The 16447-nt window shown below is 42.0% G+C and overlaps 1 protein-coding gene across 1 annotated transcript; it reads right to left on the bottom strand.

Annotated features, from left to right (window-relative positions):
* Window positions 1-1008: 1008 nt before the first annotated feature.
* LOC308373162 (chitin synthase chs-2-like) lies at window positions 1009-15470 on the bottom strand (the record flags this gene model as incomplete). Its single annotated transcript, XM_080848577.1, has 18 exons — window positions 1009-1126; window positions 1289-1506; window positions 1676-1786; window positions 1921-1985; window positions 2088-2101; window positions 2206-2599; window positions 2811-2990; window positions 3322-3606; window positions 4045-4245; window positions 4647-4788; window positions 4891-4992; window positions 5171-5345; window positions 10533-10718; window positions 10815-10904; window positions 11035-11796; window positions 11911-12119; window positions 12631-12766; window positions 15406-15470. The coding sequence occupies 18 exons, from the start codon at window positions 15468-15470 to the stop codon at window positions 1009-1011; spliced, it is 3453 nt and encodes a 1150-aa protein (XP_080704703.1).
* Between the last annotated feature and the right edge of the window lie 977 nt (window positions 15471-16447).

Raw genomic sequence — 16447 nt, 5'->3', positions numbered from 1 at the left:
TTTCCTGCTGTTTCCGGGACTCGAGCGATGTTTCTTCTTTAATGGCAGCTGCCAGACTCAACTTATTGCCGCCATCTACAGGATTCGGTCAGAATCGGTCTCACCCCTCCGTTTCAAGTGTGCCCTCGGAAAATCTCCGTTTGGAGGGGTGGAAAGCCCTTCACTCACCCCTCCCTTTCTGTCTTAACGTGAATTGGGATAGCCCTACCCCTCCACGTGAACGCGCAAAACGGAGGGGAAGGGGAAAGGCGAAGGGCTAAGGGGTGTAATGGGATTCAGCCTTAATGTTCCTAGTTACAGTTAAATTGAGAGGGAGAGAGAGAAGAGGTTCCTTGGATTTGGCGCAGGTGTCAGTGAAGCACAGGTGCAAGCCAGTTTAAAGACCCTATTATGATGTCATAATGGCCCAATGTAAGTCAATGGGAGAAATTTATATTCGTTTTTCTTTAATATCTTAAAAAGTATAAAGTTTAGAAAAGTGAAAAATACAAAGCATAAGTTTCGTTTACAAGACCTACGCGACAAAGTTTGAATGAAGTTTCTGCGTTAACTAAATGTTTGTATACCTCAGAAAATCAAAAACATATTTGCATTATTTGCAAAGCATTTGCCAAAAAAATCATAAAAACATTACATAATAGATTCGCTTAAATACAGCATGCCATGTTAAAATTATAAGTGCAACTCATACAATGTTACATGCAAGTGTTACTACATAGAAACAAGGAATATATCTTGCAGTGTGCAGTGCAGTGTTTTTGACTAAAGGAGCACATCTTGTGCAGTCTTTGCCCAATTGTCCTCCAATTGCCATTGTGTGCTTGTCAAAGGGAGATTATCCATACCATGGAAGTGTCAAAGAAACTTGTGGGAGTTCTGGAATGTAATGGTATTAAGACATTAAAATATTAAAGTCACAAAAATATATCAAACCAGTGTCCACTTTGGCAGTGACATTGATCACATTACCAAAGGCTAAGGCAAACAATTTAAACTTAAAACATGCTCTTATACCTTTTCATCGTACAAACTCTCGTAAGACTTGGCTTTCGTCATGTTCATTTTCTTTTTGACGACTGCAGACTCAGTTCCTTGGTAGGCTATGAAATGGATCAATGTTTGTAGCCTGGAAGAAAAACAAAGAGAATGACAAAAGTTTTGACCAGATCCTGACAGAACTGATGTTGCCCTTGATAGTAGCAGACTTATCATCACTTGCAATTGGTCAGATACAGGAACAAGAAAAACAGCAGGGAAGCAGGGAAGCAGGGATCATTTCAGTAGTTACCTGTGCCACACCATGGCCAAAAACTGTATCACCAGTAAAAGTGCAAAGCCAATGACAAACATTAAGCCAATGGGATCAATGAAGATTCGTTCATCGACATTTAAAGTCCCATTGGGATAAAGCTTGGGAATCTGGATGGAGACGGCACTTCCTATCTCCTGCAGGAAGAACGTAGCCACAAGCCAGATGGCATTGCAGATGAAGTACACAAATGTAGCCTGTAGATGGGGATAAAGAGGAGCAAAATACAACAAGAAAAACAGTGAGAAATTCAGTATACAGTATATTCACTTTGAGACAAGAACATTACATTTACAGCACAGACTACAAGCTCTTGTTTGATAGATAGACGGATAATATAGATTGCCATGGTAAGATAAGGTACACCTTGTTTCTTAGGTCTTTCAGGTCTGCTTCAATTCGCTTCTTTTCGCTTCTAGACTCGGTACGAGGTTTTAGATAGCGCTCCTTGAGGCTCTCCCAAAACTGCACTTCATCCTGGGATGACAGTCATTCAAGTTCAGATTAAACTTCCCAGATCGTGACTCAGTAAATATAATTATAAGGATCGATTCAAGTGTGAAAAATACAAAGCAATCTGGAGGTTAATGGATTTTTAGTTTTGAAACTACCTCATCAAGGTATTTTGTGTCCAGCTCCAGGTCCCCAGATTTGCCCTTCAGTTGTTCAATCCAGTCTGACAAATAACATAAACACAAACAGATAAACAAACAAAACCAATATGGCGTAACCTTATATGGCGCACAAAATATCTTTTACATTTATAAATACGAAATACCTTTTGGAGCTCTCCTAAAAAACAAACAAACAATAAAATGGATAAGACATTTCATTCAGTATTCTTGACTTCAGTCAATATTACTGTTAGATGACAAGGAACATTCGGTAAAAAATACCTTGTCATCTCTTCTGGCTCTTCTGGCTTTTCCGGCAGTACCACGGTCACTTCGTCGTCATTGCTGACCCGGCACTCCAGGCTCCAACTGCAGCACTTGCAGCTCCTCTTGTGCTCCTTGATTTTCTTCTGGATCTGTGTCTGCGTGCCAGCAGCATTAGCTGGCTTTGGGGCAGCGGTCTCCCTGGTTCCCCAGGACACGTTGTTCATGTTTACCATGGAGTAGATGGCCAGCAGGAGGTAGGCACTAGGGATGCAGAGCACGTAGAGGAGGCCGTAGATGATGAGCCCGAACTCGTTGGGGTGGAGCAGGGCGGTGATCATGTACATTGACGCGATTCCAATGAAGAAGATGCCACTGGGAGTCACAAAGGTGCCCTCCACAACCATTCCACCTGCACAGAGTAGAAACAAAATATATACTGTATGTGTATAATGTATGTCTGTGTGTGAGTATGTGTATGTGTGTGTGTGTGTGTGTGTGTGTGTGTGTGTGCATGCACGTATGTGACTATGCAGTACCCCTCATCCGTAAAGAGAGGGGAAGTAAACTACCATGATTGTGTGAGTGTGTGTGTGTGTTCTTAGTGAATTCAAGACCCTTACCGACGATTGAAAGTATGCTCGCTGTCATCAGGAAGGCATAGAGTATGCTCATAATGGCGGCAATTGTGATCTGAGTATCGGATTTCAGCAGGTAGCACAGAATAAGGTAGATGACTGGGGGCACAATAGCTAGTACGAGACTCCAATTAGGTGAAACACCGAAGACAAAGGAGAAGCTTCCTGGAAGAAAAGAATTGGCAAGATGTTTTACATCTTCATTCAACTTCTTAACATCCATTCATTAGGATCAAATGGCATGGTTAAGGAATACCATATCAATTAATTCAATACAGTTCTATCTGAAAATGGTTACACTCATTCAAAAAATGAGCCACTATGTATAGTACACGAAAGAGGTGAGCCCCTTTCTCATGCAATGTCCATGTATCATAGGTATTATTATACTGTTTAAATATTTCATATAACCCACATACTTTAGTAATACCATGTAATGACACATGTAAAATTCAGTACCATACTGTTTGCATTTCCCCAGTCTGGTCTTTCTCACCTGCGATCATCAGGCAAACAGTGGCTGGGCCGAGGATGGAGGCGGCCATGACGAGTGTCTGGTAGAGCATGAAGGGGGTGGAGATGGATTTGTTCATCCTCACCGTCACGTCTCCGCTGCCCAGCAGGTCCAGGGTGTTTGCCATGGTCGAGGGCCCCCATCGGCGCCTCTGGTTGTAGAACTCCTTGAACTCCTGCGGGGCGTTCGTGTAGGAGTCTGACGCCGCGTTGTACTCCACCCGCCAGCCTTGCTGCAGCATCAGAGTGCACAGCCAGCGGTCCTCACCTTTTTAAAACATAAACGAACAAACAAACAAACAAACAAGGCTGACTTTCAAGTCAGTTTTTTATTGCACAAGCGATTCACTGCAACACACACGTGTTATATATGATAGGCGATCCAGGACACACACACAAACACACACGCACGCACGCACGCAGGCCTGAGGTCGCTGTGAATTCACGCTCTGCTTTTAACCCATAAAGAAAACACACCTTAAAAAAAATTGCCAGATTTCTTAAGGTTTTTCTGCATAGGAAGAAATCGCTTTAATTAAGCTGAGCTGATGTCAAGACATTTATATCAAAACTTTTTCCTGGAACAAAGAAAAAGCACAAGCACAAGCAAAAAACACTTCAGCACACACACACACCACACGTATATACAGTATACGCCCATACTCATACCCATACCCATACACACACACACACACACACACAGTACCTTGATCGTACTGCACATAGTGGCCTGCCTCTGTAGCCACGGTGGTGTACTTCTTCATGATGTTGTCGTCCATGAGTGCGGTTGCCCGAAAAAGACTGAAGCAACCAGGGCTGCAGAGAACACATCCAAACACGTGCTCCGCCGTCTTCTGAACCCAGTGGCCCACAGCATACTCGAACTTCTGGTACCACACCATCGGACCTGAGGTGGATGGCAGTGAATGGGGTAGACCAACTCAATGTCTACAAGACTCCAAGTGACAGTGATGTATAGGAAGTACATGTTATTTAGAGTAGATGGTAATTGGCCATGAGTCATTATTGTCCTACATGTTGGCCTTGCCTGCACTGCAAGGCCCATATTTGAACGAATGTGACTTGTCCAAAAGATTAACAGCTGAAGCACTTTTGGCAGTCTGAGTGTTTCATCTTCTGGATAGTAAACCTCTGAATCCATGATATCGCTTGTTTTTAAGATGACGTCACTGGAGGGCAATACAGATCCGTATTGACCGCTGAGGAGGGCAATACGCGGCTGGCATGACTACCCATTAGCCAATCAGAATGCTCGAACTGTCGTTGCCATATAATAAGAAGTCTTACCCGTGCCAGTAGGGTGAATCCTACCACAAGCAGCCCCCACCTCCGGGTACATCCTAAGACGGTCCACCAAGAGCATCACAGCCGAGGGCTGAAAATCAGTGTCCCCATCCAAAGCCAGGATATAGGTGTTCTTTTTCGCTTTCTGAGGGTCAAAATAATAACAACCTTCACAACTCTACATAAAACCTGCATTAAGGTTGGTCAATATGGAGTTTTTGATGATAATAGCACCTTTAACCCCTACCTTCAGAAGTTCTTCCACAGTCATCTTTTCTATACCATTCTCATAATCCTGATAAAATCTCCTGTGGAGTTTCCATCCCAGAAGGTAGTACAGGTACATTATCTGTGGGAGAAAGGTGTCACTCCTTTACCCGTGCACTCAGTGTCTCTCTAATCATTTTGCATTCAAAATGGCCTTTAAAAACTAACACTTAAACACTGTGATAAGTATTCATCTTTGTTATATCTTATATACGAAGCAGACAGATCTAAAAGTCATACAAATTTGTCTAAAAAATTACCTGAGACCATCTCTTCTTATGCCTAATTTTAACTTTGTCCTTAAAGTGAACTATGAGTGTGTTGCCGTGGGGTAGTGTATACTGCAGTCGGCCGCCATAGGGTGTTGGAATGATTTTTTGATTGGCAATTTTAATTGGTTCCTTAAACGTGCTTTTGTCCTCTTCATTGAAAATCCTGTATGTTTAAACGAAAAGACAGCAAATATATAATGTAACTATTCAAAATATATAATGTTTGCAATTCAAATACCATTTCCCACAATTAATAGTACTGTTTGCATTCATAGTTTGATAAGTTGTGGAAGGAAAAATGATTTTTAGTGTGGTGTAAAGTAAGAGGTTGGTCCGGAGTTTTGACCAGATGACCAGAGGAGGAGGATTTCAAATGTGCTAAGATCAACTGTCACAGTCCAGAAGCTAAAACCTGCACGTTGAAAACAGGGACGAGGTAGAATCCACGTAAAGCAGTTTATCGAGGTGCATTACATAGGGATATCATCAGGCAGGTACAGAGTAGAAGAGCAGTAAGTAAGTAACCAGTAAGACACCTCACATCAGTCCAACCCAACAATTGGCATTTTGAAATTCCCGTAAGTGGCCTCGGCTTCCTTGATGACATTTGTGTCTTTGTCAGTGTTGGCATTTGTGGAATTTGTGCCATGGTTTGGGGTAGGTGACAGTTGGAAGGCATGGGGTAAAGTCACATTGCCGGAGAGGAGGCAGCTGAAATTTTTGGTTTTCAAGGACGGTTTCTCAAAGTTCTTTTTAAGGAGTTGAGGCTGCTGTGAAATCGAACCAGTGGTTATGACTGAGGCACTCACAGACTCCTTGGAGACAGGTGAATTAACCTGTTTGTACCGTACTTTATAGCTTTACCCACGTCCGTGTTTGTTATCCAGAGGGGCTCTTCCACCCCCAACCCCTTCTCTTACCCTAACCTGGGTTTCTACCTGTGAGTGGGAAACCCAACCCTCCCACGCCTCACCCCGGATAGCCTGTGGCATGCCAAAGTATAATAAAGCAGTGCATCGCTCAGACACTAAGATATGCATGTGAAATCTTTTTGAGGTGTATCTTGAGGTGTTGTTGTCCCTGGTATTGACATGTGTCCTAAGCCACAGTAAGTATGGGGGGGGAGGGGGGGTGAGTGACATGTGTCCTAAGCCATTGTGAGTATGGAGGGGGGTGAAACTGGGACGCCAGAAACCACTGTTGAGCCTTCTGCAGGTGTTGTGGGCCTAATTCAACAATACACTGACGAAAGGAAGGTGTCCACTTGACAACCCCAGCGAAATGCTCACAAGCAATGTTCCCTCTAAGCTGCGCGCGGCCGCGCAGGCCAGTCAAAGTGGTCGCGCAATAGATTTTTCAGACGCGCACATTTTCAGACCGCACAAACGCTTTTTTTTCAGGGGTTAAAAATCTGAGACTCAAAAAACAGAAGCCAGGCGATTTTTTTAATCAGTTCTCACCACACAACGACGTCTCACCTTTGCTCCTTGAATGTCGATATGTAATGGTATGGTGTTATTGAAACTTACTATGTGTAAAAACATAATTAAAACTTCACATAAGTCCACTAAACAATTCCCAATTCCCACGCTCCAGTAACAGAAGAGAAATACCCCAGAGGAGGGGGGAATGATAAACCAGTCAATTGCTCGCACCGACGTGCTGACATCTGTACCAGCATGATAGCTCAGTGGCTAGGGAACAGCACCAGAACCCTGATGAGCGCAGATTCGAAGCTCGCAAAACTCGCGCAAGATTACAAACTCTACCTGTCAGACACAGGTTAGATACTCACGAGTGGCAAACATGTCACAAGTTGCAAAATGACTACCTCAGTATCAGAGTAAGCCCGACTCTGTATAATTACATGCCAAAAGTGAATCTCAAGAACATTACAGAGAGGAACCTCTGGAATATGAGTGGAACAGCCTCTAAAGTACATTGCAACCCTCAAACTCTGAAAATGAAAGGTAGCAAGTATCGTGTTAACCCCGGAATCAAAACCATAAAGACAGCACTCCGAAACTCTGAAAACGGAAGGCAAATCAATAAATGTGATAACCCCTGAGCAAAACCCTAGAGACAGAATATCAATAAATTATTATTGAGTACATTTTAATTTCGTTTTTATGGGGCAATAGCTGTAAATGGGAGGGGATACGTTTTGTCAGTTGAAAGCTGACCAATCTCATGCGGCAGACGGATATTTCGGGGGAATGTCCGCGATCAACCAGGAATGGTGATCATTGGTGGCTGTATCACAGCGTGTACAGGCCCGATAATCTTGGTTATCGTGCAGTGTGAGGCTTTCAACATGTGTTCACCTATGTTGAAATGGCAGATGTTGAAACAATGTTGCGATATCAATATGCAAATCCGATTCAATATGCAAATCCGTTGATTCAATATGCAAATCCGACACATAATTCAAAGATCATTCACCCCTTGTATATGTTGAAATGCCCGCAGGGTAGGATGACACTTTCAGAAATATTTTCATATGAAGAAAGGAGTGGCGTGAAGTGCAAATTCTGCTCGGAGGCAAGGCAAAAGGAGATCGCTCGTGGCAAAATGTGGTTCGAGTGGAAGCTTGACTACTTAAAGCGTCATCTGACACAGAAAGTCCATGTCGACGCATTGAAAACTTTAAAACTTAGACATGGGATCTCCATCGATCAAATTCTCACCGAAACTAATGAAGCCAGAGAAAGACGAATTCAGAGTGCACGATCCGCCCCTGAACAAATTAAAATATTGATAGACAACGTGATACTGGCAATTAACACCAACATGTTATCAGTTCAGGATATACACGATCATATGGCAAAATACGTCGACCTACCTAAGAGTTGGAGAAGCAAAAATTATGCCTTTGAATTTGTGGAATGTATCAACTCAGTTGTGCAGACTGAGATGATAAGCAGCATAAGAAGTGCTCGTGTCCATACACTAGGCTAATTGTGGATGAAAGTACTGATATCTCAGTGCATAAGATGCTTGTGCTTTACATTAAGTTTCGGGAGCAAACTGATTTCAGCTACAAGACAGTTTTTGCTGGAATCATTCAGCTTTCAGGATGCACTGCAGAAAACATCCTTGATGCCATTACCAAGTTCTACGCAGATCATGCGCTAGACATGAACAAAATGGTAATGTTTACTTCAGATGGTGCTTCTGTCATGTTAGACAGACATAAAGGAGTGGCTGCTTTACTTAAGCGCCAGGTACCGCACCTGACTGAGCAACACTGCGTGGCCCATAGGGAGGACTTGGGAATTGATGACGCATGGAAAGATGTCCCTATGATGAAAGAGGTGGAAACGCTACTCCGGACAGTATACTCCATGTTTTGCCGATCATCTGTGAAGAAAGCCAAATTCACTGAGATGGCAGAGGTTTTAGAAGTGGATTCACTGTCTTTTAAGCCTTTGAATGAAGTGCGTTGGCTGTCACGCTTCCAAGCTGTGCACGCTTTTTTGCGAAATTACAGCGCATTGACCGAATACTGCTCCAAAGAAGCTGACTCTGACCCCATTGCGAAATACTGTCATAGAAAACTCACCAACACCAAATACAAATTTGCCATCACTGTGCTAGCAGAAGTGCTTGAGGAACTCGCTCAGCCGTGCACCTGCCTACAGCGCAGTAACCTTACGGTCATGGATGGGCACTGCATTGCCAGGGCGAAAATACAAAAACTACGTGCGCAATATTTAGGAGAGCGTGTTCACTGGGGCAAACGAGCGCTCACAGTTTGGGAAAACGAGAGTGCAGTAAACACAAGAGACATTATTCTTTTTGTCCGTAAAGTTTGTGAGCACTTGGATGCCCGCTTCCCTGAAAATGAGCTCAAAGAGTGGGCTACCTTTGAGCCGGACACGTTGGATCGGGCAGTTGGCGAATTTGATCATGGGGTGAATGACCTGACTAGTCTGGCGAAGAAGTTCGAAGCGCTTCTGGAAGAAGCAGGCGATGCGGTCCCGGGACGCATTTGCTAACAGTACACCGACTTCAAGTTCATGATTAATGAAAAAAGGAAAATCGGACTGCTCAAGTCATTTTCTGAAATTGTCACCTGGTCACTGAAAAGTGAGCAATTTCCCGATCTAGTGCAACTTCTAGACATTTGTGGCACATTCCAGGCATCCAGCGCCGACTGTGAACGCGGTTTCAGTCTGATGAATGCCATTAAAACAAAATCGCGCAACCGCCTTGAAGTTTCCCATTTGGACCAATTGATGAGAATTAAATCAAGGCAAAAAGAGGGCCTTATAGATCTTGACAAGGTCTACAACCACTGGAAATGGGACAAAGACAGGCGAGAGAAGATTTGAGGTAGAAATTTCCAATATTTTCAATTAGATCTATTATGGATCAAAGTGATCTTGATTACTGTAACAACATTTTGACACATGTTTAGTCATTGAATCATGTAGGTTAATACCGTTTTAATACATATTTGCAGTTGTTTCATATTATAATGATTGTATTTCTCTTTTGGTTAACCTGTTTTTCAGATGCTGTTCTTCAGAGATATGTGTCTTCCATAGGCCTGCAGACAAGATGAACCACATAACCAGATAGGCTTATCTCCCTCAATCCAATTCAAATTACAAAATCAAGTTTTGTTGCCTAGTTTGTTGCAAACCACTGTAGTTATTCAATTGTCTGCATAGGCTATAGGAAAAATATATTATACCATGTCAATTTAATGTCTATCATTATTGTTAAGCAATGCATTAGCATTAGAAGTTCCACTTACATGTTGTACCTGCTGATAAATGAATAAACACCTTGGATACTTTTAGTTTTTATATATATCATTATCAGTCATAACCAGTGGACCAGTCATAACCTCCCTAAACCTTATTGAAGTTCAACAAAATATCTTTTAAGTTCAACTAAACTGACTGGTAAAACACCATCATTAAATGCTCTCAGAGTCCAGCCAATCAACCTTGTAGCTATATTGATGCATTTGCGGTCATCTCTTTGAATCCCTTATAGCGAACGCAGGCTTGTGGTCATTTTCCGCAGGTTGCGTGGTTGCGTGGTTGCGAATTGCTCACAGTGCTGAAATGTGTGCTCAGACAAAAAAAAATTGCTCAGTGCTGAAAAATATTTGAGGGAACATTGCTCACAAGGGCATCTTTGTTGTTGTTGTTAAGTATTGTTAAAGATACCCATGATGAATGTAGTGCAGCCTGTTATTATTATACTTAGGTTAAGTTGTTGAGTACGATTAATTGGGTGTGATGAATTCCCCAACCAATAACACAAAGAATTTAATATATTTCCTGTGTATGACTGAAAAAAGAGCAATCAAAGCAACAGGTGGAGTTAGTCTTACATGTATACTTCTCTGATCACTTCCACTAAGGTCTCGGCATATTCATTCACGAAACGCTTCTTCACAGTTTTTCCATCTTCTCCAACCTCTTCGTCTTCTCCATCTTGAAAAGCATCATCGAAGTAGATGTGAGACTCGAAACTCACATCTTTGAAATCATTTCTTTTGGGCCTGAATTGATCCATCCTTCAAAGAGCAGATGGTGTGTTCAATTTACAAACAAAAGGTTATTAAATGATAGTGGACTTCAGTCATGCCTTCATTTCTAAGATTAAGATGTACCTGAACATCGAGATAAGCATTTTCATCATCTCATCAAGGTTCTCATGCCACATGGTTGCGCACATGTAGATGGTCATCATTTCCTTCTCCCTGTCAAAAAAGACGACATTTTTCTTGAAATCAAAAGCCTACTGTTTGGTATTTGTCAGGACCTCTGTTACACTTTGGAGTTTCAAACACAAATGACTAAGATTAAGTCTATAAGAGTGTGTGGACATACTTTTGGTGTTTGAGCTTGGGAATGTCAAATCTTGTGTTGAGAAGCATAGACTGATCAATGAAGGCTGCTTCGTAGAGGCTTTGCACAAACAGCTCCTGCGTCCTCTGGATGCGTTTCATCTTCAGGAAGCTGATATAGACTGTGCACAGCACCAGGCCTAACCACCAACAGATCACGGAGCTGCCCAGGAGCCCTTGGCCCAAGGCATCCCCTTCGTAAAACATGGGCCGTGCGCAAAGGCTATTGGTGACATCTGTCTGTATTAGATCAAATGTGTCAATGCTCTGAAGAAATGGGGTGAGGACTTCAGATACATTATACACAGTCCGAACAAGCTGGCAGTAGAGTGGGAAGGAATTATTTAGTAACGGGGCAACATTGACATCACTGGAATAAGGGATCCAGATGAACAACACGAATGCTGCCAGAACCGTTGGAGAGACGAACCACATTGGGTACACAAAGCTGCGCCGGACGGCGTGCATTTTACAAGCAGCGACAGCAACCCAGCGGCACAATGCAGAGGAGATGGTCTGGATCGCGAACAGGCTCAAGACAGTCACCTTGTCTTTCCATGAGACCGTCAGGATACAATTCCATTCCTGGCCAGAAAGTTTGACATAGGCCCCTAGCACAACTGCGGTGACAGCTATTCGAATGACGCTTGAGATAATGCCTACTATGTTTGTGGCTCTTTGTACGTCTTCGGTGGCTTTTTTGAAGAATGGAATGTTAAACAGGCCTGCATAGTTTTCCCACCAGCTGCAGGACACACAGAGAGTGCATGCTATTGCGAGCCCAATCCATAAAGCAGTGTCTTTCGTAGACAGCCGCTGTCCAGCTTCTCTGATATAGCCTGTTGCAAATAGGGCATACCCAGCCAGAAGTAAAATGACCGCAACCAAGGAAACTATACTAAATCGCTTTCTTCCCCTGGAGTTGACATTGGCAATCACTTGTAAAACAGCAGATAATATGCCTATGCTGTTCAGTATCATCACATTTGTTAGGATGTCAAAATGTGGCATTGTGACGAGGGCAAGCACGGCAGCTCCAAGAGACACAAATATGTTGACAAAGATCACCTGTGAAAGTGAAATAGAGCTATGTATATAACATTAATCATGACAGCTGTAATCCAGATAAGAATTTTTATGGTTTGCAAACAATTTGAAGCTTATGCATTATTTACCCATATCAATGTTGGTCTTGATGGAGTCTTGGAGTCTTTGAAAGAAATTTTCCAAACGTTCTTGAAGAGGGTTAACACACTGGGTACAATGAGAAGCACTCCTATGAACAGTGAGACGTATGGCTTTGTAGAAATGGTGATTCCATCAGGGTTTGCTATTGTTATCAAGAGCAAAAATGATGTCTGTTGAAAAAAAAAGAATCAGACTGAATTTTGTAACAAAATGAAAAGTTCCCTTTGTGTATTAATTTGGTAGACTCTTTTATGCTAAGCTACTTGGAGTGCCTAGGTATACATGTTATCACTATGTGCACTCCATTGGTATCAAAGAAATGACTGCAGTGTTGTCAAAACCTGATCGACCAACTGGTATAGAAGCGTTGCCGAATTTGTAAATGTCTTACTTTGCTCAAAAAAGCCAGTCCAAACATGAGGACACCTGTGAGGCAGGTGACCAGCAGATGAATGAAGTACAGGAACTTTCTTGGTTTCTGTTCATTCTGGATTATGGGCACCTCCCGAGCGCAGTCCCATGATTTCCTGTTATTGGAGAGGTCAAGATAGAGGTGTGTAAAACATGCGAGGTCTCACCCCGGTAAACCTAGCTATGAACTTTACTTGGTATTTCTATCTTAACAGTTGGTAGTTGCTAGCATGTGTAGTATAAAGTCGTTTTCATATGAAGTGAATATGAACTCTGCAACCCGGAGGGTTTCTACCCATCATAGCTTTTTAACTATCCTAGCTATCTCGAGTTCAGGGAACCATCTTCATAGTTGGCAGTTGCACGTGTCAATCAATATGAACCCATGTGAATATGAACTTGTGTTAAAAGCTGAACAGGTACCAAGAATGTTTCTATCTTTTCCTATTATAATTTTGAGGAAACTGTAAAATCAACTAGCTATCATGTCATGCAAATGGTACTCTGCCATTTAAGTAGTGTAGGCAACATGGCATTTAGTTTTAGGTGACCGGATAATGTATCATTAAAACTGCAGTTAATACACAAGTGTGGTCAATACATAGGTTTGTTTCATAAAATTACATAAAATACTTTGAAGCAGTTTACATACAGTGCTGTTCATAGTTGGGAGAATACGGTTAGACTATGATTAATATCATCATAGTCATAAAGATAAGAGCAAATTAGGATTTATTATTTTTTTTTTTTTTAAATCCTATAGATGCCAAAACCTTATCCGGAAACCTATGAATCATCAAGGCATGAATAAATACAATAGACCTTCGGGCAAAACCTGCATGGCACAAATTCCACAAATGTCAACCCTGACAAAGACACAAATGTCATCAAAGAAGCCGAGGCCACTTACAGGTAATGTCAAAATGCAAATTCTTGGGTTGGACTGATGTGAGGTGTCTTACTGGTTGTAGCCGAATTGTAGGATATTGAAATTAACATATAATAAAATTATACACAAATTCATCAAAATATCTTGCTTAATGGTCAGGGGCCGTATTCACAAAGAATCTTAGGGCTAAAAGTAGCTCATAAGTGGCGAATTTAGGAGAAACTCCTAAAAATAATGGGCGTGTCAGTCTTAAATGTAGGACTCCTAATTTTTTTTACTAAGAGCAATTCACAAAATATTTTATCCCTAAAAGTAGCACCTAAGTCTAGGACAGCTTAAAACTCCTCATGAGGACTCCTAAGTCACTAAGACCTATTCACAAAAAATCGTAAGATGGCTGCAGCCAACTTGGAATTGATAAAAGACATTGCTTAAACCGTGAAGGTATTAATATTGTCGTAGAATTAGCGCGGGATGCAATGACGCCTTTAAACAACGATGTGTCCTGAAGTGAAATGTTTGGAAACATAAAGATAGCCTATTTGGCTTCGCAGAAAACGCAAATGACGACACTGGGGATCATCATTCAGCCATCATCATCAAACTATCAACGCACTGTAGACCCCACATCATCCAACAGTTGGATGTACCGATGACTTGTGCATTTCAACGGAGAGCGGTCTGCAACGGAGAGCGGTCTGGTTTTTGAGAACTTACAAGCTGGATGCCGCTGGGGTGACAGTGGCTATTGGTCCTGGGACCAGTAGGTTTTCGCTTAGGCTATACGTTTCACGTTCGTTTCGCTTTGATCAATTAAGATTGGAGGGCTTAAAGGGCTGCATGTGCTGATATTTGAAGTGGTCAAGGGCTGGAAATATAATAGCCTTACAATTTGCTGGGTGCTTTAATTATTACTGCCTTGATTACATGCAATTGCCATATTTTATATTGATCGCTTTATATTTCTCTTAACGTGCAATGTGTCATTCCCGTTGGATGCACAAACTTGTCATCATGCGTGTGCATTCTGCTAACTGCACTGTCCATAACTATTTAATATGACTTAATTTGAAGCCTAGGTTATTCTCTTATTTTCAGTCGATATAGTGGGATTGTTAGAGAGACGTCACGAATTAGTTTTTAATGAGAGAGCCTGTCAACAACCAATCACCGTCCTCACCCCTTCTAAACTCGTGCATGAGAAGCGACGTCATCCATAGCAACGGAGTTTTTATCTTAAGCTTAGGAGTTGGTATTATCCTTAGTATGAGTAGGTCGTAGAGCCGTTGTGAATCACTTTTAAGAAATTACTCCTACGTAAAAGGTTTTAGCGCGAGTTAGGAGCACTCCTAGTGGTAAGATAAAAGGCTTTGTGAATACGGCCCCAGAAGTCCAATGCCGTAAAAGCAATCATTCTTTTGAAAATTAGTATAATGCAAAGAGTATTTTAAATAAGTAATTTGAAAATGAAATCACTGTGGTGCTTTTAAGCCAAAAAACATGCTCAATAACACAAAGCCTAAACAGCAAAACCGGGAGCCTCCTGCTCAGGGTAACAAATTAATTCTACATGAAATATGGATATTCCAGATACATTCTATTATATGTAAATCATTCACCAGTTAGGATTATATTAGTGATGTCTCTTCCAATTCCAGCTGGATTTATTATTTTATAGTTTCAAAAGAATACTTTGAATTTTCCATTTGCTTGATTCTGAACTTGGTCAAACTTTCTGTCTCATGTTTACTGCAGTGATTTACTATTTCTTCACTGTTGGCTGATCATGTGGAGAGATAGTACACAATGATTTAAGACATTGTACATAGGGAATAAGTAAAAAGTAATAATAATAATTACAGATACCTGAATTTCAGAAGTTTTGGGTCCAATGTCTGCTCATCATCTGAGCTCTGTGAATCCTCTGCCATTTCCTCCTTCACAAGACTGCAGTCTGTTTGAGCTGCGGTCTGACTTCGCTGTTGTATAGGTGGGTGGTTCCAGTTCTGCAATTCTCATCTCCTTGGAAAACAAGTTGTACAGCCCTCCATTCAACGCTGACACACCTGGACAAGAAGGAGACATATGTGAGACTACTCATCATAGATTACAGCTCGGCTTTTAATACTATCGTCCCCAACCGGCTGATCACCAAACTCCTTGATCCGGGCCTCAGCTACAGCCTGTGTATGTGGATTATGTTTGCCCAGATGAGACTCACCCCGCAAACAATCTCTTCACCCTGCTACCCTCTGGCAGGCACTACCAGGCCACTACAGCCCGCACCTCCAGACTGCAGAACAGTGGTTTTTAGTGGTTGCACAAACACATTTCGTTGTGTATCTAATGCACGATGACAAATAAAGTCTATTCTATTCTATATTCTGGTTAACTCATTGCTTGTGAATAACTGTGGCAAGCTGATGATGCGCACACCTTAAATGTAGGGTGTTTTCCAATATTCCAAAATAACTGTGGTGAAACCCCTTTCTCAGAACAGCTCCAGTTTCTATCACGAAGGGGTCTCTCCACAGATGTGTGTGTGGGCCTTGCTATGCATTTTTTACCTCTGTTCTTCACATAGGCCTATCTGTCACTTGTTTTTTGCAGAGTTGCTTCCATGTTTACCTCTCCCAGCAAATATTAGTCCCCAGTCACAAATATAAGATCCAACCTTGTACAGGGCTCTCAAGTGTCACGCATTGAGCGTGACAGTCACTCATTTCGGTCTTTTGTAACGCACTTCCGCCACACATCGTATTTCTCACGCTGAAAAAAAAAACCTGGTCTATTTAATGTGCCGCGGCGCGCAAACATGACCTGGTCGCGCTGCCCTCACCATGGAGGAATCAAGGCAAGCACGTCTCACCGAATCCCCTGCAGTTCTTCTGTAAGGTGCCACTTATCA

The sequence above is a fragment of the Sprattus sprattus genome, assembly GCF_963457725.1.
Source record: "Sprattus sprattus genome assembly, chromosome: 12".
NCBI lineage: Eukaryota > Metazoa > Chordata > Actinopteri > Clupeiformes > Clupeidae > Sprattus > Sprattus sprattus.
The sequence above is the reverse complement of the archived record's forward strand: the minus strand, read 5'-3'. Positions and strand labels throughout refer to the sequence as shown.